This window comes from Cnephaeus nilssonii, assembly GCF_951640355.1.
Source record: "Cnephaeus nilssonii genome assembly, chromosome: 17".
Taxonomy (NCBI): Eukaryota; Metazoa; Chordata; class Mammalia; order Chiroptera; family Vespertilionidae; genus Cnephaeus; species Cnephaeus nilssonii.
This window is the reverse complement of record NC_137088.1, coordinates 25,543,114-25,566,996: the sequence shown is the minus strand read 5'-3', so window position 1 is coordinate 25,566,996 and position 23,883 is coordinate 25,543,114. Positions and strand designations below refer to the sequence as shown.

The 23,883-nt window shown below is 39.5% G+C and overlaps 1 protein-coding gene across 4 annotated transcripts in view; it reads right to left on the bottom strand.

The window, feature by feature from the left end:
• NEK11 (NIMA related kinase 11) overlaps positions 1 to 23,883 on the bottom strand; it is a 385,217-nt gene that overhangs the window by 295,712 nt on the left and 65,622 nt on the right. For all 4 annotated transcript variants that reach the window (XM_079795662.1, XM_079795661.1, XM_079795663.1 and 1 more), the window contains 5 exons: positions 10,633 to 10,782; positions 10,462 to 10,540; positions 7,761 to 7,846; positions 4,863 to 4,982; positions 3,177 to 3,270 (listed from right to left, as the gene is read on the bottom strand). In XM_079795662.1, coding sequence (XP_079651788.1) covers positions 3,177 to 3,270; positions 4,863 to 4,982; positions 7,761 to 7,846; positions 10,462 to 10,540; positions 10,633 to 10,782 — 529 coding nt within the window. The remainder of the gene's footprint in view (positions 1 to 3,176; positions 3,271 to 4,862; positions 4,983 to 7,760; positions 7,847 to 10,461; positions 10,541 to 10,632; positions 10,783 to 23,883) is intronic.

The window sequence follows — 23,883 nt, the reverse complement described above, 5'->3', positions numbered from 1 at the left end:
AGGGAAATGACTCTGTAATTGCACAAAAGAGGACAAGAGACCTGGGGGTGAGGAGTGGGCAGGGCTAAGCAACCCTGTCTGATGAACTGAGCCAGCCAGAAGAGGGTCATATTTTTCCCCTCAAAATATATTTTTATTGATTTCAGAGAGGAAGGGAAAGGGAGAGAGAGATAGAAACATCAATGATAAGAGAGAATCATTGATAGATTGCCTCCTGCACACCCCACACTGGGGATCGAGCCTGCAGCCCAGGTGGTGTGCCCTGACTATAATCGAACTGTGACTTCCTGGTTCATAGGTTGACGCTCAACCACTGAGCCACGCTGGCTGGGCCAGGGTACTATTTTCAAGGCCACAGATCTGCCTGCAGCATTTCCTGTACCCATCATATGGAAACTTAGGAAACAGGTGTCTGGAAAGTTCAGGGCCAATGATTGGTGATACTAAATCTTAAAAGAACAAAGAATGAACCAACATCTTTGGCCAAGATAGCATCAGGCACTTCCTCTCCTGCTCCTGCTGCCCCTTGAGATGGAAAGGGCATAGCATTGGGAAGAACTAAGCAGGCAATGTGGAGTGGGGATTTCATAAAATCTTTGCAAAATCCTCTCTAAGTTGGGCCAAGATCTGGACTCTGCTCCCTGTTCTATGGGATAACACAGTGGTCGGCAAACTCATTAGTCACGAGCCAAATATCAACAGTACAACGATTGAAATTTCTTTTGAGAGCCAAATTTTTTAAACTTAAACTTCTTCTAACGCCACTTCTTCAAAATAGACTCGCCCAAGCCATGGTATTTTGTGGAAGAGCCACAAGAGCCACATGTGGCTCGCAAGCCGCAGTTTGCCGACCATGGGGATAACATATAGCTAACAAAGTCACCTGAGATTCTGCCTGCATTATGGTCTCAGTCTCATCTTAAGTTACTTGACCAATGACCCTGGTTTAGAGGAGGGACAAGTCCTAATGTAGTGTAGTTGTTTTACATAGATAATAATCATATCAGAAGTGAAAAAACACAAAAATGATTTTTGTGAAGGATCAATAAAGAAAAACAGGCTAGCTGGTGTTTCTCAGTGGTTGAGCACCAACCTATGAACCAGGAGGTCACGGTTTGATTCTCATTCAGGGTACATGTTCGGTGTTACTTGCTTGATCCTCAGTAGGGGGCGTGCAGGAGGCAGCCAATCAATGATTCTCTCTCATCACTGAATTTTCTCTATCTCTCTCCCTCTCCCTTCCTCTCTGAAATCAATAAAAATATATATTTTTTTAAAAAAGCAAAAAAGTTAAGTAAATTATCTGACACTAAAATGTAAAATCATACTTGAAATTACATTTCTATTTGCCATGTGGTAACTTCAAGAATAAAGTTACTTAATTTTTTAAAAATTGAGATAACATTGGTTAATAACATTATACAATTTTCAGATGTACAAGATTATAATTCAATACCCGTGTACTCTAAAAATATTACCATATCTGTACTTGTAAATTTCTAATCTTAGGAGGTAAAACCCCTTAGAAGCAAGGGTCTCTGAACATTTCAGAAGAAAAAAGGTTCCAGTTTCTATCAGCTGACTGAACATGTAGTTTACACATACTAACAAACACAGAATTCTTATGTCAGACTCCTTGTGAGGATCTGTGGGAATTTGCAGTTCTGGACTTGGGAGGAAAGACAAAAGACAAAAGAGGGTAGACAACTCGCTTCACAAGTTATGATTTCAGGGCCTAGAAAGGGTTTGGGGAGCTAGAGAAAGGCACTCAAGCACTCAGACGGACATCAAGTGGTGTCATCAAGACCTACTGCTGACCCCATGCCCTTCCAGCCAGCAATTTCTCCCACTTCTCTGGGGCCTGCAGCAGATCCCACAGCTGGCTTCACGTAATGAAGTGGGAGATGAGTAGAAAAATGGGGGGTGAGATAGAACACATATCACCAACATCCTGACACTCTCTGCAAAAGGAAGTTCTTTCTTCCTTCCCACAGAGGGAGACTCTAAGGTTAGAAAAGGCTGGGCCCCCTCTTTGGTCCAACTTTGGTTTTCAGAACTCTAAAGCAATCACGACCGCTGACTAATTGAGAAAGGTGAATGATCTCTCAGAAGGAGGCAGAAAACCCGTGTTCCTAGGCTGCACCTGGCTGAGAGGGAGCTCTGCCGGGAACTCCTGCACACCCCAGGATCTGGAGGCCTCCGATTACTGAGTTACAGCAGGATGAGCACCCCCACACTCCAGGGATCCTCCCCACAGCCTGAGGGGACTTAGTTCTTCCTGCTGGAGGAAGAAATCTCCCTCAGATGGAGGGATCGCCAATGAGTGAACAAACAGAATTTGAGACAATAAAAATGACTCCTTCCCAAGATGCTTCTATCAGAAGAGCTAGGGTTTGGTGTCGATGTCCACTGTGCAAATATGACCCTGAAGAAAGACTGCCTGAAGTATCAGAGCTGATACCAAGGCCTACTTTTAAACATTAAAGAAAATAGTGTTTGCTATCCAGGGTCTTAGGATACAGAGGACATGAATTTTGGGTTCATTTTATGTGAATCTGAAACCCTATTTATTATTGGCTATGTATGTAATTCTTCAAAGTTTGAATGGGATTATTAACACAAGGCAGATTATAAATGGGAGACAAAATAAAATGGGAAGGCATAAAAACTAAGTATCTCTCTCACATCGATGTATCTCTCTGTCTCTCCCCCTCCCTTCCACTCTCTCCAAAAATAATGGAAAAATATCCTCAGGTGAAGATCAACAACAACAACAAACAACTAAGTAAAAAAAAGAGAACAATGGACTAAGGAGATAAGGCAACAATAGCATGGCTGAAATTCAAAATTAGATGTAGACACATTTGTTCTGCAAAGTCATAATTTTAACTCATCAATTGTCCAGTCAGCCCTGATTATCTTATACACAGTAGGCACTAGATATTTTTTGGATGAATCAATTGCTCCATCTTTAAGAGCAGTTGCTTTGAATCGGTGTAGTCATTAACTGTTGGCCTACATTCTAAAATGTAGTTCATCCTCCCTGGAATTGGGCAAAGTTGATATGGATCCTTTTTTTTCTGACCTGTCCCTCTTTCTACCCAACTGGCCACATGAATCTGAAAAATCTGAAGCAAGAAAAGGTTTTATGTAACATGTAAAATAAGAGTACTTACATGGAGTACATCAACAGTTAGCTGCTGAAAGTTCCGAGATCTCAATTCCTGCATTCGTTTGTTATTTTCTTCGTATTTTTCTTCCACAAGCTTTCTGCAAATGTAAAGCAAATGTAGAAAAATAGCTGCAATTTGCCAAAACCACATCTCTATTATAGGTAAGCATGATCCCTATTTCAACAGGCAAGGTGGGGTGTTGGAAAGCCAGGCCAATGGGTCTTCCTCTCGTGCAGATGTGTGTGCAGTACAGCACCCACTTGATTCCCTTTAAAGCACACACAGGGATGCTCTAGGACTCCTAAAACACAGCAGACAGTACTGAGCCCTGGGTGTTCTTGACTGTAATGAAAGGGGGGGGGGGAGGGGGAGTCCCTGATACCCAGGACAGTGCCTAGCACATACTAATAACTCGATAACTGCTTTCAGGATGAAATAAACACATAAACAAGGACATAGAGCAACATTTCAAAGAATTTATAGAAAAAGAATATGGACTCACTGTGGAGGGGAAGTTTTCTCAGACACATTTTCTCTGTTTTCTCTACTACAGGAGAGTTGAATTTAATAGATCTGTTACTAAACTGGAAAACTGATTTGAGTTCTTGGGATTACTTGTGTGCTAATTTGTACTTATATTTTTTGAAAACTCACTGAACATCCATGTGATCAAATTTTCTTGTCTATAAATGGATACATTATAACCCTCTGACAACAGAGCCATTTTTTTTTTTTTAGCTAAAACACATAACCACTCTCGAATCCTAGAAATAACTATCAAAAACAATTCTGATGCGAGTCTTTCTTAAAATCAAGACCAACTTCACTTGCCCTGACCGGTTTGGCTCAGTGGATAGAGCATCGGCCTGTGGACTCAAGGGTCTCAGGTTCGATTCCGGTCAAGGGCATGTACCTTGGTTGCAGGCACATCCCCAGTAGGAGGTGTGCAGGAGGCAGCTGATTGATGTTTCTTTCTCATCGATGTTTCTAACTCTTATCCCTCTCCCTTCCTCTCTATAAAAAAATCAATAAAATGTATTTCTTTTTTAAAAAGACCGACTTCACTTAAAAGCCACTGCCTTTAAATAAGGAAAATATTAAATGTCATGTAGAAGATCTGTACCTTCCTTTTGTGTATGGAAACAGTTTTAATGTAAATACTCTAATTACCAGGGATAGTTCCCACCAGCAGCACTGCCCGGAGCACAGACATTCTCACGGGCTTCACTTGACAGAACAGAGCTGTTTCCAAACCACTTCCTAAGGCCAACAATTTCCTGCCACCTTCTTCTCCCTGACGGTGGGTCAGGTCTCCTGGTAGAGGGGATGCCGCGAGCATCTGGGGAATGAGGACCAGGTCCTGAAGTCGCCTTGTCACCATCTCACTGGGCTATGTCCAGAAGGTGTCAGCAACAGTGAGGCTGCCAATATTTGCATCCCTAGTAACCGCCCTGATATCCAACCTTTCTTTTCACACAAGCCTAATATTAATAATGCCTGGCATCCAACCACCACCCGTGGCTCAATGACTATCTTTTGAGGGAATGAGGGAATAAATAAATAGATTACATGTATAATGAGAGCATGCATTTCGTTTTCTTGTTTTGTCTTTGCTTTTCTTCAGTAAATTCCTTCAGAGCCCTGGGAAGTGGCCAAAGGGCTGGGATGCCCTAAGGACAGGCCGCTTACTTCAGCTTGCTGGCTTTCTCATCAGCTGCCTGGAGCTTCCTCAGCCGCATCCTTTCTCTCGGGGTCATTTTCTGCACCTCTGAGAGCGCCCGCAGTGTCTGCAGGTGAATCTGCTTTTGCCTAGAGAACATACAGATTCCCCACACAGAACACATCACACACACGCTCAGAAAAATTAAACAAATATTTTACAGAGGATCATTACACTACTGAAAAGGGGAAAACATCTCAAGACATGTCAGGCAAAAACTAATAAAGTCTGGGTAGGTAATGAGCCAACCAGGACTGTGGTTAATTGGCAATATTTTTCAAATTAGATTTTTGTTTAAAAGCAAATTATGTACTTTCCACATTTCTGCTCATTTCATTGCTTATGACTGGTTTTCATAATGTAAGAAAAATTAGGATCTTGGTCATTAAGAAGTAAATAGACAGGCAGACTAATTTGACCATGTGGATAGAACAGTCTTTGGAAATAAGCAGGGTTTGAATCTCAAGTGCACCCTCATTCATTAGACCTGTAGCCTTGGGCAAGTTACTGAATTTCTCTGAACCTCAGTTTTCTTATCCATAAAGAATGGGTTATAAAGCAAAAGAGAGACAGGCTCATAGAGAGCAGGCAGACAGCTGGGGGTGAGGGGTGTTAAGGGGGTGTAGGGACTGAGCAAAAAGTAAAAAAAAAAAAAGAACTCATGGACATGGACAACAGTGTGGTAGTTATGTGATTATGGGGAGTGGAGGGAGATGGGTGGAAATGGAAGACAGCATAGAGGGGATAAATGGTAATGGAAAAAAATAAATTTAATTTTAAAAATAAAAATGAAAACACACTGAAGAAAAAAGAATGGTTTATAGTGAGTATTATATGAGATAATGTATGCACAAAGTCTGGCACATAGAAAGTATCCAAAATGATGGTATTCTAATAGCTAAATTTTATTGAGTATGTCTTATATTCTAGGCTTAATACAGTAGGTATTTTCCTGGCAACATTGCATCGTGGTTAATCATATGGGTTAGCAAGATTCTCTGAGTTCAGATCTTATATGCCTTCTGGTAAGTTACTTAGCATCTTTATGACCATTAAAAAAAATAATAGTACCTGCTTCATACGGTTGTTGGGAGTTTAAATGAGTACAGTCATGTAAAGTACTCATAACAGAGCCAAGCATATGGTCATTACCCCCAAAATGTTAGCCAATATTATTAAGAGCCTTATCTTTAAAGAAATGTGCTTATACTAATCACATATTGAAATGTCTATAACCACATTCTCAGTGACATTTGTTTCTGTACCTACTTGCAGAACAAAGTAGGAAAGTGATGAGAAAATTGTAATGACCATTGTAGGCAGGTCTCATCCCTCCAGAATACCGTCCAGACCAGAGCCTCCAGGGGATGTGCAAGTTTCAGGAATATATGTCCCTTATTTTGTAATACCAAACAGCTCTCCTTAAAGCATAGTCATAGATCTTGAAAATAACAGTGATGATTTTAAGTCAATATTTCATAATGTGAAGTACCTTCCAAACAACTGAATTCTAGAACACTTTAATTGTAAGCAGTATTTCATAATTGCAGTGCAAAATAACTGGAATTAGTCCAATATTTAAAAAATAAGTTCTCGCTCAGCTGGTGTTGCTCAGTGGTTGAGTGTCGACCCATGAACCAGAAGGTCATGGTTCTATTCCCAGACAGAGCACATGCCTGGGTTACAGGCTTGATCCCCAGTTGGGGGGCGGGGGGGGGGGCTGATTCTCTCTCATCACTGATGTTTCTATCCCTCTCTCCCTCTATTCCTCTCTCTGAAATCAATAAAAACATTTAAAATAAAAATATAAGTTATCTACTACTGTCACATCTCCAATTAATAAAACAAAATAAAATTAGAATATCCAGGCTTCCTTGAAAGAATAGGTAGTGCCCCAAAAAACAAATGTTACAGGAGTGTGGCTAAAAAAAAATGCACCTCCCTGAGGTGCAGTCTATTTTACCTGGAGATTATGCATTAAACAAAGACTGAATATCGTTGATGGACCAGTGTCCTCAGCTTGAATGTCAAGATGGAAAACAAACGATGCAGTTGACAAACCATGGGACTGGGCAGTAGAGAAGCATATTTGTGCTATTTGGCCTTGAAGATCAGGCTAATGAGGGCTACTGTTCTCCCCCACTGCCCCTGCAGAGCTCCGGGCAGGGACTGCCATTCTCCTTGGGCCCTTACAAGATTAAATAGAGAGCTTCTTCAATAAAAGTATAAAGTTGGTCTTTATAATCGGTGCCCCTGGAGTTGTGCGGTACACAGCCTGCACAGCTGTGCATGGCTGTTCGGAAGTAACCTAGTACTCTGGGGTCTTGCAAGTTACAGCACAGACTTTTTGATGAGGTAGGAGGCAGCAGTTAGGCCAGGAAATAGTTATGGTTCCTTTGAAACACACATTCTCTAGTTCTTAGATATATCTCAAGAAAGTGAATTTTGGCTTATTTTCAGTTGTCCCAGGACTTCACTATGTTGTCTTTTCAATAGATACTCTGACAGATCCTATTAAACGAACAACATGTAAAATCCATGTATGCTTAATATGGAAGATGCATTAGCATATAGATCACTAAATGTTTGAGATTTTAATTTCTCTATATACTTACAAGGCAACTGTAGAGCTACCCAGCAGATCTGTGAGCTGTGCAGTGGTTTAAACTTTTATGATTTCAATTTGCTTCCACCTGAGGCAAAGGGCTTTGGAACGCCAAGTTACGGACGCTCCTGAATTTCTTGGCAAGACTTAAGTGAATTTGAGGATACTCCATGCAGACAGCTTAGCACTAATAGATATTTAAAGACAAATGCATTTAATATTTATGCTCAATGGGCGTTCTAAGAACAAGGTAATTACTTACATAGCATTAATGATATGAGCAGTTTCCTTCTGACAATTCAAATTCTTGTCTTCTGGACTCATTTCCGAATACCTACAAATCAGGTGCTGAAAAAAAAGAACAACCTTGACACACCTTAAAGACTCCTCTTCAGGGACGGAAGCACATACAACTACACCCTTTCTGATTTGCACTATTACTGACCGTATCTGGGAGCTTGAAAACAAAACCCACAGGTCGCTATTTTTCCTTCTATAAAGGGTCACAAAACATCACATGGTAGCTTATGCACCCAGATCCTGAGTGGCCCGGCGCCTGCCTCCCTCTCCAAGTCCATCTCGCACTGCTGTTCTCTCACTCCCTGCTACCCAGGCAAGGGCAGGCTTCCTTCCGCTCCAAGAACACAAGCTCTCTCCACCTCTGGCTCTGAGGTGGCAATGTCCACACGCCCAGGCCCATGACTAGGGTGAGATGAGTAAGGCACTCACCTCAGGAGCAAAATTTAAGAGGCACCAAAAAGCTCAGTAACCAAGATAAAGGATATTTTAATGCAAGACTATCAGAAAATCAAAATTGACGCCCCAAAGCCATGGAGAACACAATATCAAAAGTTTAAATAAAGACACAATCCAAACACCTCATTTGCCTTATCCTAATTCTAGCCCAGTTGGATATTATCTTTGAACTTTTGATATAATGTTACCACGGTTATTTAGCATTAATTTGGATTTGTGAAAGATTGTATTAAAATATTATTTATCTTGATTACTGAGTTTTTGGTGTCCTCTTTAATCATGCCCCAGGACAAATACCTCGCTTGCCTTACCTTAGTCCCAGAAGATCCCCTTGGATCCCTTTTGACTATTTTTTAATCTTTATTGTTGAAAGTATTACAGATGTCCCCTTTTACCCCCCTTCAGTAAACCCACACCCACCACTTCCTCAGGCCTTCCTCGCACTATTGTTTGTCCATGGGCTGTGCATATATGCATATAAGTTTTTTGGTTAATCTCTCCCCCGCCCGCTTCTCTCTGAAATACATCAGTCCATTGCATGTTTCAATATCTCTAGATCTGTTTTGTTCATCAGTTTACTTTGCTCATTAGATTTCACATTTAAGTGAGATCATGTGATACTTGTCTTTCTCTGACTGGCTTATTTCGCTTAGCATAATACTCTCTAGGTCCCTCCATGCTGTCTCAAAGGGTAATATTCCATTGTGTAGATGTACCACAGTTTTTTAATCCATTCATCTACTGATGGGCACTTGGACTGTTTCCAGATCTTAACTATTGTAAATTGTGCTGCTATGAACATAGGGGTGCATATATTCTTTCTGATTGGTGTTTCAGGCTTCTTAGGATATATTCCTAGAAGTGGGATCACTGGGTCAAATGGCAGATCCATTTTTAAATTTTGGAGGAAACTCCACACTTGCCTCACCTTAGTCCCAGAAGATCCCCTTGGATTCCTTTTGGCTTTTTGTAAGCTCACAGCCACTTAAGTGTGCTTTTGACCCAACAGCCAGCACCTGTGCCGACTGCCCTCGGGCTAGAGGAGCCAGCTGTGCCTATGCACAGGGAGAACTGGAAGTACCAAGCAACTGCCCCACCCCCTCTCCTGGCCTGCTTACCCCGCTTCCTGGGGTTCCCCCCCCTCCCCCCCCCCCCCCCCCCCCCCCGGCAGCACATTCTTCCAGAAGAACCCTCTCCTCTCTATCTCCCTCAGAACATGACCTAATTCCGGGCTTTACACAGGCGACTGTGAGTCCAACACTCTCGGCTCTTTACAGGGCTGGCGCTTCTCACCATGTCACTGGAGTCAACAGGTCACCTACACCTTCTCTCACCACCACCCCCTCCCCGTCCCTTATTTTACAGCCTCCTGTTTGCTTTCTTCCTCGTGCTTGTGAGCATTTATAATTATCTTACATTTGCTTACTTTTCCTTGGTTATTGGGTTCTCTTACTGGCAGTCAAGCTTCCAAAGGACAGAAGCCATGCCTGTTCCTTTCTTTCTGCACCCCCAGTGTCAGCATAGTGTCCCACTCAACTAAGGAATGCACATCCAGTCAGCATCCTCTCTGCTGTGGATTTAGAACTGGACAACGATGAAAAGATATGCATATTCTTAAAGGCAAATGAGTGCTTTGGAGTTTTATTAAATATTTTCATAAAATTAAAGGAAATTTGCCCAAGGAATTTATATTGTAAAAGGCTAAGAAGTTTAAAAAACAAAGCCAAAAACCCTCCTGAGAGGGTACCATCTGCTTTTTTCTTATCACTGGAGGCAAATCCTCTACATCCAATTTCCTAATTTACAGAAAAGCAAAATAAACGCACCTAATCAATAAAAATTATTATTGAGGTGTATGATAAAGAGGTGGGATAATAACGGCTCAGTGAAAATCCCAGGTTTTGTTATTAGTAGCACCCTGTTCTTGGCCTAGCAGGGATATATTTACAAAGTGTTGAAGTCAGTAAGATCTGGAAACCAAGAGCCCTAAGGATGGATGTTGAGTTTAGGCAGAAAATCGAGATCCTAATATCTGGGGCACCAGATTGTCCTGACTGATAATTTCTCTCCACTTTAAAAAACATCTTGTGTCACTCTTCTAACTGCCTCTTAATGCCTCTTATTCCCACAGCATAGCTTCAAGCCCTAGAATGTATATCAATGCTAATTAATATGTGCTTCCCAGTATCCCTTTCATTTTAAGTTACCTGTAGCTGCTCATCAATATAAGGGATTTTTAAAATTTCTATAGCAGATGGTCTCAGTGAAGGGTTCTTGTTCAACATGCTGTAATGTTCAAAAAGAAAATTATTTTTCAGACGAACTAAAATATAGGTACAATTTAAAATTGTTTCAGTGGCAACACATTATTTCCATACCGTTCCATGATGGCATTCAGTTCTCTTGGGTATCTCGTAGGGAGAGAAGGAGTGTCGCCTTCAACAATTTTTAAAACAATGGACAAGAAATTGGAGCCCGTGAATGCATGATTCATGCAGCACATCTCATATAAGATGCATGCCAGAGACCTGAAGACAAAGTCAAAGAACTGAAATAAGGAGCAAATGTCCTCTTTTAAATTTGATCATCACACAAAACCTCAGAGGTGTTAGGGGATTGGTTGTGAGGCACTAACATATGCTTCAGTCATTTGTTTAAAAACCTCAGTTCTATAATGTTCGTTTCCACTTACAGTAAGTACATGCTGACTAAAAAAAAAAAGAGGAAAATGTGAAAGAAGAGAGCACAAAATTAAGTCTGAATGACCACTTTTTGTCAAAGGAAAGCAAACAAACCAATAGGAATATGTCTGCACATAGTAGGGACCCAATAAATATTTAATGAATGTAGTACAAAGTTTCTGAATTAACTTCTATGAAGGAAAAATAAAATGCAGTTAAATATCATCTTCCTAAGACAATTTTGTGAATGTTACATATGCAAAGTAAAGTTTTAATTTATCAGCCTAACTTTCCCCCTAATGTGTATCCAAGCATTTTGAAAAGGAAATGCATTCTTTATTAGTTTTTTAAATATAACTCATTTACAAGTAAGGTGGAAGAGCAGCTACTTGCAGCTCACATAAAAATGTGTAATTCTCCCTTCAGGGGTATGAGACAGAATATTAAAATTCTAGATCAGTCCAACACTGATTTGTACTAACCATGCAAATCAGTAACTTCTAAACCAAAAGAATAATCTTTCAAATAACTATACGTAATTAAGAAAACTAAGGGGGAAATTCCTGCCTGAACTTAGTATTAAGAAAGAACTGTACTTCTCTTGAATAATGGATTACTCTAAATCTTATGGGTATTTTGAATTATGTAACTGGCCAAGTCTCCCTTTTCATGTTAACTTGCTTGAAAGATCAGAATAAATTTACAATCGACTTTATGTAAGTTGTGTTTTATGTAACTTTTAACATTGTCCTGTATCTCATAAAAGGCAGTTTATGTATAAATAAATACATAAACGAATACCATATTTTAACCATTTTGTGAGTGTTCAGGAAAATTTGCATTTGTAAGAGGATATACACTGAGAATGTTTCTATTCCAGCAAATAATAATACATTTCATTTACTATTATTTGGAAACGAAAAATTTCCAACTGATTAGTACTTTGCATATTACAAAGCACTTTCATATATATCTCAACAGAGCCGCATAATTTCACAGTGATTTCTCATTTTATACATGAGGAAACTGTCTCAGGAAAGTCAAATCACTTGGTCAATTTCATAAGGCATTTTTCTTTCCAAATGCTGGGCTATTTCCATTACAGAATGTTAGAATACAGGAGAATGTTAGGAGAGATCACATGATATTGACTAGAACACCAAGATCAATGTAAACATTATAAAATATGAACATATTTGAAGCTTAATAAATTTTGCATCCATCTGTAACACTGTACAATGATATCTGGTGTAGTAGCACATGTTTAGATTTCGATACCAAAAAAAATTTTCCTTCAATAAAGGTAAAATAAAGGCACTTTTAGACAAACAAAAACTGAGAGAATCCATTGCCAGCAGGACAGCCTAAGAATTACCCTAAAAGGGGTGCTTTCAAAGAAAGAAACATGGTCTCAGAGAAGCACAGGATACAAGAAGGAATAAAGAGCTTAGGAAAAGAAATTCTGTGAATATGTATAGATCAACATTAATCCTATAAAACAATATTAACAATATACTACAGGGGTTAAAAATTATGTAGAATAGCCCTGGCCAGTGTGGCTCAATTGGTTGAGTGTCACCCATACACCAAAGGGTGTTGGGTTCGATTCCCGGTCAGAGCACGTACACAGGTTGCAGTTTGATCTCAGGTTGGAGTGTGAGCTGGAGGCAACCAATCAATGTTTCTCTGTCACATTGATCTCTCTCCTCAAATAAAAATAATTATGTAGAATAAAATTTAATGGAAAAAGACTATACCAATAAAAACATAAGGGTTAAAAAACATAAAGGGAGTTAAAGCATTTTAATGTCCTAATATTACTGGGAAAGTGGTAAATTTAATAACTTCTACTAGACTGTGATAAGGAAAGGATACATGTTATAATTGTTAGGGGATATCACCAAAAGAATAGTAAAATAATGTATAATTGGCAAGTATATAACTAACAAGTTACTACAGGGGAAAAATATAATTTTAAACCAAAAGAAAGCAAAAAAGGAGAGAAAAAAACATAAAACAAGTGGTATGTATATAGAGAGCAAATAATAAAATGACAAATAAAAATACAGAGTAATTATATTAAACATAAATGGAAAATACTTCAATTAAAAAGACTAGCAAACTGGGTAAAAAAATTACATACACTCACAAAACAAACCTTAAATATAAGAACACAGAGCTGTTCATAGAAAAAGATGCACCATGCAAATCTTATTAAAATATTGCAGTATAGCTATACTAGTATCAGACAAAGTAAACTTAAAGGCAAGAACCACTACTAAAATTAAGATGGTGGATTAATAACATATAACCATTCTAAAACTCAATAAGAGAGTGTGTGTGTGTGTGTGTGAGAGAGAGAGAGAGAGAGAGAGAGAGAGAGAGAGAGAGGAGCAAAAATTGACAGAATTAAGAGAATATATGAACAAATTCACAATCATAGTAAAAGACTTTGACATGCTTCTTTCAATAGCTGATAGAACAAGCAGACCAAAAAAAAAAATCAATAAGGGTAGAGGAAATCCAAATACAATGACCAAAATTGACAAATTAATATAAATGAATCCTAACAATGACAGAATCCAGATTCTTTTTAAGGGGACACAGAGCATTTTCCAAAACTGAGCATAGTCAGGGTCATAAAGCAAGCCTCGACAGATTTAAGAATGGCTTTACTTGAAAATTCTTCCAAACATTTAAAAATAAAGAATATCAGTCTTAATCAATCTCTTCATTCATAAAGTCAGCATAATTTTGATATTAAATATAATAAGGATATTACAGGAAAGGAAAATTATAGGCCAATTTTTTATGAACATAGATTTTAAAAATCCAAATACACATACACACATATTATAAAGAGAATATCGTGATATATTGAAAAGATTATATATCATAACCAAGTGGATTTTATTTCAGGAATACAAGGTTGAGTTATATTTGAAAGTCAATCAATGGAAAGTACCTCGTTATAGAAGAGAAAAATTCTATCATCTTGATTAAAGCAGAAAAAAGCATTTGATAAAATTCAAAACCCATTTGTGTTTTTAAAAAAAGAAGAAAACTCTTAGCACACTAGAAATGGGAGAAAACTTCCTTAATTGGGTTTTTAAAGCTGTAAGAACATATAGTAAATATTATGCTTATTGATGAAATATTGATAGTTTATATTTTTATTTTAAAATCAACAACAAGAAAAAAAAAAGTGGACACTCAGGATGGCGACCGGCAGGAAGGTAGGGAGAGAGTGTGAGTGAGGAACCCATAGAGGAGAGTGTAGATGTGTGTGGTGTGTGTGTGTGTGTATGAGATAGGGTCAGTTAGATTCTGCAGGTCTTCCAAGGGGCTCCCGAACAGGGCAGCCCTAGCCGGCGGAGCCCCGCGCACAAAGCGGACACTTCTCGGCGGCTGGTGCGGACGCAGAGACCACGCCATCTTGGGAAACAGAGCTGCCCGAGACTCGGATCCTGGCTTCTGACACAAACCAGGACCCTGCAGCCACTGGGGACAGAGAACTGCTATCACAGCTTCAGACAAACAAACAAGAATCCAGACTTCCCGGCAGATTTCTGTGAGTCAAAGAGCCTATCCCCCTCCTCGCAGGCGCTGATAGCGCCATAGTAACTGATAGACCCGCCCCTCCCCCAAGCTGCTGAGCGCCCACAGGCGTGCGGAAAGCGCCATAGTAACTGATAGACGCGCCCTTCGCCCAAGCTGCTCACAGGCGCGCGCGCACAGACAGCGCCATAGTAACTGATAGACGCGCCCTTCGCCCAAGCTGCTCACAGGCGCGCGCACAGACAGCGCCATAGTAACTGATAGACCTGCCCCTGGCCCAAGCTGCCTAGCTTTGCACAGGGACACGCTCCCTCTTAGGGAATTTGGCGCGTGCTCGCGCACGGGACAGAAGCAGCTCCCCGTCGGGGAAATCTGTCAGTGCGCACAGAGGGCTCCCCTTCGGGGAATTTGGGGGAATTTGGCTCGCGGGGCACAGCTCCCCCTTCGGAGATTCTTAAAAGCGTGCACAGAGGGGCTTCCCTTTGGGGAATTTGGCGCGCAGGACGGACTCCGCCCCCCTTCTGGGACTTTGGGAGAGTGCACTGAGCCGGCTCACCTTCAGGTTTTTAAGAATGTGCGCTCTAGCCGGTTTGGCTCAGTAGAGAGAGCACACACAGGACACAGCCCCACTTCAGGGAATTTGGCACGCTGGACACAGCTGCCTGGGATCCCTGACTCACAGCGCATTCACACTAAGAGCCAGCGACCCCAATTGTTGGTGCGTGCACACACAGGGACCCTGATTCTCAACGAGAAACCGCACAAGGCAACAGAGACTTTGACACTCGAGTCTTGGTGCAGACACAGGGAAACTCTGACTCCTGGCACATGCTAAGGATCTCATTCTCGGCACATACCAACAGTGTGGTGCAGACAGGGCCCCTGATTCTAAATGTGCACACGAGACCACACGGAACACTGGGGACACTGATCCTGGGCAAGTTTGGTTCCCACCAACCAAAGACAGTCACACGTCCTAGTGTCAGAGCACTTCAGTGAAACTAGGGTGGAGCGAAGTCCCCACAGCACACGGCCCAGGTCCACGCAAACAGAAGCTTGAGCTTTCTGGTAATAGCCAGAATGGGGAAACGAAATAACTCACAGAGGAAAGAAAATGTGGAGTCGCCAAGAAAGGAAATTAGTGAAAATGAAGCTTGCAACATGACCGAAAAGGAGTTCAGAGTAATGGTCATGGAATTTATACATCGGATGGATGAGAAAATCAACAACTTATGCAAGAATCAGGAAGAAATGAAAAGTGATATAGCTACAATCAAAAACACCATGGAAAGTTTCAACAGTAGATTACAAGAAGCAGAGGACCGAATTAGTGAGTTAGAAGATCAGGTACAGAAACAAGCTCAAGCTGAACAGCAATTGGAGAAAAAAATTAAAAAGCAGGAGGAAAGCCTAAGGGAGCTTAGGGACAACATGAAACGAAGTAACATGCGTATAATAGGGCTGCCAGAAGGACAAGAAGAGCAGCAGGGATTAGAAAATCTATTTGAAGAAATAATGACAGAAAACTTCCCGGATATGGGAAAGATAAAAGTTACGCAAGTAAAGAGAGTCCCAAGCAGGATCAACCCCAAAAGACCCACACCAAGACATGTCATAATTTCAATGGCAAATATAAATGATAAAGAGAGAATCCTAAAGGCGGCAAGAGAGAGACAGAGAGTTACCTACAAAGGAACACCCATCAGATTGTCAAATGATTACTCATCAGAAACACAACAAGCTAGAAGTGAATGGAAGGAGGTATACAAAGTGTTGCAAAGCAAAGGACTGAATCCAAGAATACTATATCCAGCAAGACTATCAATCAAAATTGAAGGGGAAATCAGGAGCTTTGCAGACAAAAAAAGCCTCAGGGGGTTTATCACCACCAAACCAGCAATGCAAGAATTGCTAAAGGGAATACTGTAAAAAGAAGAAATAAACAGGTAAGAAGGAATACAGACACAAAAATAGATATGACTGCAAACAAATACCTTTCAGTAATAACTTTAAATGTAAACGGACTAAATGCTCCAATCAAAAGACATCGAGTAGCTGAATGGATAAAAAAACACGACCCATATATATGCTGTCTACAAGAGACCCACCTCAGAACAAGAGACTCACACAGATTGAAGGTGAAGGGATGGAAAAATATCTTTCAGGCAAATGGAAATGAAAAAAAAGCTGGGGTAGCAATACTTATATCTGACAAAATAGACCTCAAAGTAAATGCCATAACAAGAGATAAGGAAGGCCACTTCATAATACTAAAGGGAGAAATCCAACAAGAAGAAATAATTCTGGTAAACATATACGCTCCCAATATAGGAGCACCCAAATACATAAAAAAACTCCTGGAGGATATCAAGGGAGAGATTAATAGCAACACAATCATAGTAGGAGACTTTAATACCCCACTATCACCACTGGACAAATCCTCTAAACAAAAAATCAGCAAAGAAACAGCAATCCTAAATGACTCACTAGACCAGATGGAATTAATTGACATCTTCAGAACATTTCACCCCAAAGCCACAGAATATACATTCTTCTCAAGTGCACATGGGTCATTTTCAAAGATAGACCATATGCTGGGTCATAGGCAAAGTCTCTTCAAATTCAAGAAGATAGAAATTATATCAAGCATCTTCTCAGATCACAGTGGCATAAAACTGGAAATCAACTACAATAAAAACAATCCAAAGAAATCAAACACATGGAGACTAAACAGCATGCTATTAAACAAGGACTGGGTTACCAGAGAGATCAAGGAAGAAATAAAAAACATCATGGCAACAAATGACAATGAAAACACAACAATCCAAAATCTATGGGACACAGCGAAAGCAGTCTTGAGAGGGAAGTTCATAGCTCTACAGGCCTATTGCAAAAAACAAGAAACAATGGTAATAAATTACTTAACCCTACAACTCAAAGAGCTAGAAAAAGAGCAGCAAGAAAAGCCCAGTGTAACCAGAAGGAAGGAAATAACAAAGATCAGAGCGGAGATAAATGACATAGAGACCAAAGAAACAATACATAAGATCAACAAAACCAAGAGCTGGTTCTTTGAAAGGATAAACAAGATTGATGGACCTCTAGCCAGGCTCACCAAGAAGCAAAGAGAGAGGACCCAAATAAACAAAATCAGAAATGAAAGAGGTGAAATAACAACAGACCCCGCTGAGATACAAAGGATTGTTACAAAATACTACGAACAACTCTATTCCAACAAACTGGACAATCTGGAGGAAATGGACATATTCCTAGAAAAATATAACCTTCCAAAAATCAATCAAGAAGAATCTAAACAGCTCAATAGGCCAATAACTATGGACGAAATTGAAGCAGTCATCAAAAAGCTTCCAGCAAACAAAAGCCCGGGGCCTGATGGCTTCACAGGAGAGTTTTACCAAACATTCAAGGAAGAACTAAAACCTATCCTCCTCAGACTATTCCAAAAAATTCAAGTGGAAGGAACACTTCCAAGCTCCTTCTATGAAGCCAGCATCACCCTAATACCAAAACCAGATAAAGACAACACAATGAAAGAGAATTACAGACCAATATCCCTCATGAACATAGATGCCAAAATCCTCAACAAAATTCTAGCAAATCGGCTCCAGCAGTACATCAGAAAGATCATACACCATGACCAAGTAGGATTTATCCCAGGAATGCAAGGATGGTACAATATCCGCAAATCAATAAACGTGATACATCACATAAACAAATTGAAAGATAAAAATCACATAGTCATATCAATTGATGCAGAAAAAGCATTTGACAAAACCCAACACCCTTTCTTGATAAAAGCTCTCAACAAGGTGGGCATAGATGGCTCATACCTCAACATAATAAAAGTTATATATGATAAACCCACAGCAAACATCATACTCAATGGACAAAAACTAAAGATATTTCCCCTAAGAACAGGAACAAGACAGGGATGCCCACTCTCACCACTCCTGTTTGACATAGTACTGGAAGTATTAGCCATTGCAATTAGACAAGAAGAAGAAATAAAAGGCATCCAGATTGGAAAAGAACAAGTAAAGCTGTCTTTATTTGCAGACGACATGATATTGTACATAAAAAATCCGAAAGACTCCGTCAAAAAACTCATAGACTTAATAAATGAATTCGGCAATGTAGCAGGATACAAAATTAACGCCAAGAAATCTATGGCCTTTCTATACACCAATAGTGAACTTACAGACAGAGAGACTAAAAAGGCAATCCCATTTACCATCGCACCAAAAAAATTAAGATACCTAGGAATAAACTTAACTAAGGAGGTAAAAGACCTATACACGGAAAACTACAGGACACTGAAAAAAGAGATAGAGGAAGACGTAAACAGATGGAAGAACATACCATGTTCATGGATTGGTAGAATCAACATCATTAAAATGTCCATACTACCCAAAGCAATCTATAGATTCAATGCACTCCCCATTAAAATACCAACGGCATATTTCACAGACCTTGAAAGAACTCTCCAAAAATTCATCTGGAATAAAAAAAGACCCCGAATAGCCACAGCAATCCTGAGAAAGAAGAATAAAGTAGGAGGGATCTCAATACCAGATTTCAAGCTGTATTACAAAGCCACTGTTCTCAAAACAGCCTGGTACTGGCACAAGAACAGACATATAGATCAATGGAACAGAATAGAGAATCCAGATATTGACCCAAACCACTATGCTCAATTAATATTTGACAAAGGAGGCATGAACATACAATGGAATAAAGACAGTCTCTTCAATAAATGGTGTTGGGAAAATTGGACAGATACATGCAAAAAAATGAAGCTTGATCACCAACTTACGCCATACACAAAAATAAACTCAAAATGGATACAGGACTTAAACATAAGACGGGAAACCATAAAAATACTAGAGCAATCCACAGGCAGCAAAATGTCAGACATATGCCAAAAGAAATTCTTCACTGACACTGCCCCTAGGGCAATGGAAGCTAAAGAGAAAATTAACAAATGGGACTACATCAAAATAAAAAGCTTTTTCACAGCAAAAGAAACCATCAACAAAACAACAAGAAGGCCCACTGCATGGGAGAACATATTTGCAAATGGCATCACTGATAAAGGTTTAATCTCCAACATCTACAGGCAGCTTATACAACTTAATAAAAGGAAGATAAATGATCCAATAAAAAAATGGGCAACAGACCTAAATAGAATCTTTTCAAAAGAAGACAGAAGGAAGGCCAAGAGACACATGAAAACATGCTCAACGTCACTAATTATCCGAGAGATGCAAATCAAAACAACAATGCGGTACCATCTCACACCTGTCAGAATGGCTATCATCAACAAATCAACAAACGACAAGTGTTGGCGAGGATGCGGAGAAAAAGGAACCCTCGTGCACTGCTGGTGGGATTGCAGACTGGTGCAGCCACTGTGGAGAACAGTATGGAGTTTCCTCAAAAAACTGAAAATGGAACTCCCATTTGACCCAGTAATCCCACTCCTGGGAATATATCCGAAGAAACTAGAAACACCAATTAGAAAGGATATATGCACCCCTATGTTCATAGCAGCGCAATTCACCATAGCTAAGATTTGGAAACAGCCTAGGTGCCCGTCAGCAGATGACTGGATCAGAAAACTGTGGTACATCTACACTATGGAATACTATGCTGCCATAAAAAAGAAGGAATTCTCATCATTTGCAGCAACCTGGGAGGAATTGGAGAACATTATGTTAAGTGAAATAAGTCAGTCAATGAAAGAAAAATACCACATGATCTCACTCATTTATGGATAATAAAGAACATTATAAACTTGAACAAAAAGATAGATACAGAGACAGTAAAGCATCAAACAGACTGTCAAATTACAAGGGGAAGGTTAGGGAGAGGTGGGGGAGATAAGAGATCAATCAAAGGACTTGTATGCATGCATATAAGCATAACCAATGGATGCAAAACTCTGGGGGGTGGGGGCATATATGGGAGTGGGGTGTGGGGAGGGCAATGGTAAGATATGTACACATATAATACCTTAATAAAAAAATTGGAAAAAAAAATAAAAATAAATAAAAATAAAATTAAAAAGTGAAAAAAAAAAATAAAATAAAATCAACAACAAGATAAAGATGCTTACTATCATCACTTCTATTGAATATTGTAATGAAGGTGCTACACAGAACATTGAGGCCAGAAAAAGTTCAATATATATATATATATATATATATATATATATATATATATACACACACACACACACACACACACACACACACATATATACACACATACATATGTGTGTGTATGTGTGTATATATATATACACATACATACATACATATATATTTTAAAGCCTAAGCAACTCTTTCGACCAGCTGCGCCCTGACTACCAGGGGGCAGATGTTCAATGCAGGAGCTGCCCCCTGGTGGTCAGTGCACTCTCACAGCCAACCTCCACGGCTGGCCAACCTCCTGCAGTCCCTCCCCTGAGCCGGCCAGCCCCAATTGGCCCCAATCGGGACTGGGCGAGATGGGCCCTGATAGGTCCTGATTGCTAGCCAGGCCAAGGGACCCTACTCATGCATGAATTCGTGCACTAGGCCTCTAATATACATATATATATATATATATATATATATATATATATATATATATATATAATAGAAAAGACATTAAACTGTCATTAAGCATTTCAATATGACTGTGTACATAAAAGGTCATTTCAATAAGCCTGCAGCAAACACATTTAAAAAATAAAATTAAAAATATTATTTGCATTAACATCACACAATGTCAAATACCTACTTATAAATCCAATGAAAGATATGCAAGACCCTACACCGTAACCCATGATACATTGCTAAGAGAAATAAAAGAAGACCTAAAAAAAATTGAGGGAGGTAGAGGGATATATCTATATGCATAGGTTGGAAGATTCAATGTTATGAAGTCAATTTTTTCCAGAATGATCTACAGACCTAATGCAAGATCAATCAAAATACTAGCAGACTTTTTTTGCAGGAATTGACTGGCTGATTCTAAAATTTATATGGAAATGCGAAGGGACAAGAGAACAGATTTGGAGGTCTTATATAACCAAATACACAGTTCAAACATAAGTTGTTCAAGGGTGGACTGTATTAAGGTTTGAAAAAGATGTGAAATTATCTGGCTACAGAGATTATGGAACAATTAGAGGCTGACTCAGTAATCAATTAATTTTGATACAAGACCTTTCTCTTTTTTGGAAATCCTCTCAGCTACACTGAAGGCATGCTGCTTTCCACTTACCCATTTCCCTTTCATTTGGTGATATTTGCTCACACTAGAGCACATGTTAGAAAACTTCCTTTATCAGCCAGTAACTTATGGGCAGAGACCTGCTATGGTCCCAGTGCACCTGGCCTAGAATGGATACAGGTAACTGAAATAAGAGACAACCTGACTACAGAAACTGCCATTATACTTGGGATGAAAGATTTTTTATTACCTGTTATAAGTTTTCAAACCTATCTACTATGTGTACTTTTATGCTACTAACTGTATACCCATGTATCTATGGTTTTTATTTTCAATTTCCAACCAGACATTTCTATATGGGAATGACTATATCATTTCAAAGTCATCACTTCCATCCTTTTTGAAGATTTTTCTCTTATTTGACTCTCAGGTCTTAAATCTAGCAACATGAAAGCAAGGAAAGGGGCTGGAGGGGTGAGTTGAAATAAATAAGTGAGAGGTGCATTTTACTTAGAAGTCTATGATTTGCATTCTTTTCTTTTTCCAAAATACAGCCAACTGTGAAGTAAGCAAATAAATCCCTGAGGGAGGGAATGTAGCAGTGAAAGGAAAGGCTGAGATCAGGTGCATGTAAAGCATATTACACCTGAACTCCATAAACTTGCCATCTGCTCAAGTTGACCAGAACTGCCCAGAGGATTTCTGAAGCACGGGCTGATGATGAATTGCAAATGTAGCTCAAGCTTTGTCTTGTCTCCAGGTAACTAAATTCAACCTTTGAAATCTGCTCAAACTGTGCAAAGAGAAGCCTTACCCACAGCAATGCATACCTCTGGTTGATTGGGAAAGCTATATTGATCTTTTAAATAATACATATTTTTATTTGATGTAATTGAAGATCATCCTGACAATGATCTAGAAGAGAGTATACACAATTTAAGCAGTTGAATAAACAGAAAGTTAATACAAGAGGAGTGGGTTTTGCTTTAGTGTGTGTTACCCTAAATAAAAAGTCTTTACTAGGTCAACATAATCTCCATCTAAATGTAATAAAAGACATTGGGCTGCTTGAGCGAATACTTAAGAAGCAATATTATAGAGCAACTAGCTGTTTATTAAAGGCCTGTCACGTCCCCAGAACCTTTACTGTTTTTTTCCAAGCTTTAATATCCATACAAATCACGCAGGGGTTTTGTTAAAATGCTGACTCTGAACTTGGGGGGAAACAGTGGCTACACTGGAAGTATAGTTCCTGGATCTTTCTTGAATCCCCATGTAAAACAGAGAGAACACCTAGATAGCAAAATCAAAAACCATGGCCAACATTTTCAATAAATTTAGATGCCAACGTGTCTCCTCAGACTTCAAAATACAAGCAAACGGAGACAAATTCAGTCACCATGGGACCCACAGAGTGTCAGCATTTGTGTGAGAAGCAGCAGAAGGAATCAAGGAGGCGATTAAAGGACCCAGGAACAGAAGAACCTCGCTGAAAAGCACAGTGGGCCACTCTAGGAACAGCAGCTGAAACTGGGATGGGACCTGCCCAAGAAAAAGCTGGGTGAATACATGAAAACCCCAGGGTAAGGCCCAAAGGGGGCAGCAGAATAGCTCAGGACTGCCCGATAGAATTTTCTGCCACAACAGAAATGTTCTATATTTCTATACACAGTGATCAGTAGCTACATGTGGCCAATGAGCACTTGAAATGTGGCTACTGTATCTGAGGAACCAAATTTTTAAAAGAATATTTAAAAGGAAAAAGAAAAGCGCTACTTCCACCATATCATCCCAATATACTATCATATTTGGGGGATAATCCATAAAATTAGAAACAAAGTTTGGGTGCATTTCATCCTGCTTATACCAGCTCTTTCTGATTACTTCCTTTCACAATTGAGCTTTACAATATTTGAAGGAAGTTAATCTCATTTCCCTCCCTGGTGGTGGTCCCATGCCCTTCATACCATAAGACTTTGGCCAATGGAAGAACTGAAGACAGGAGCAATACAGTTTCATTTTGCTAAGTGAAAAAAAAAAGCAGATTATAAAATTATATGTAGTAGTTATATTTTGTAGTAACTAATATACTTAGATTAAGTATATAAGCACTTAGCACACTGACTGTCAAGCACAGAGTAAGCGCTCCAG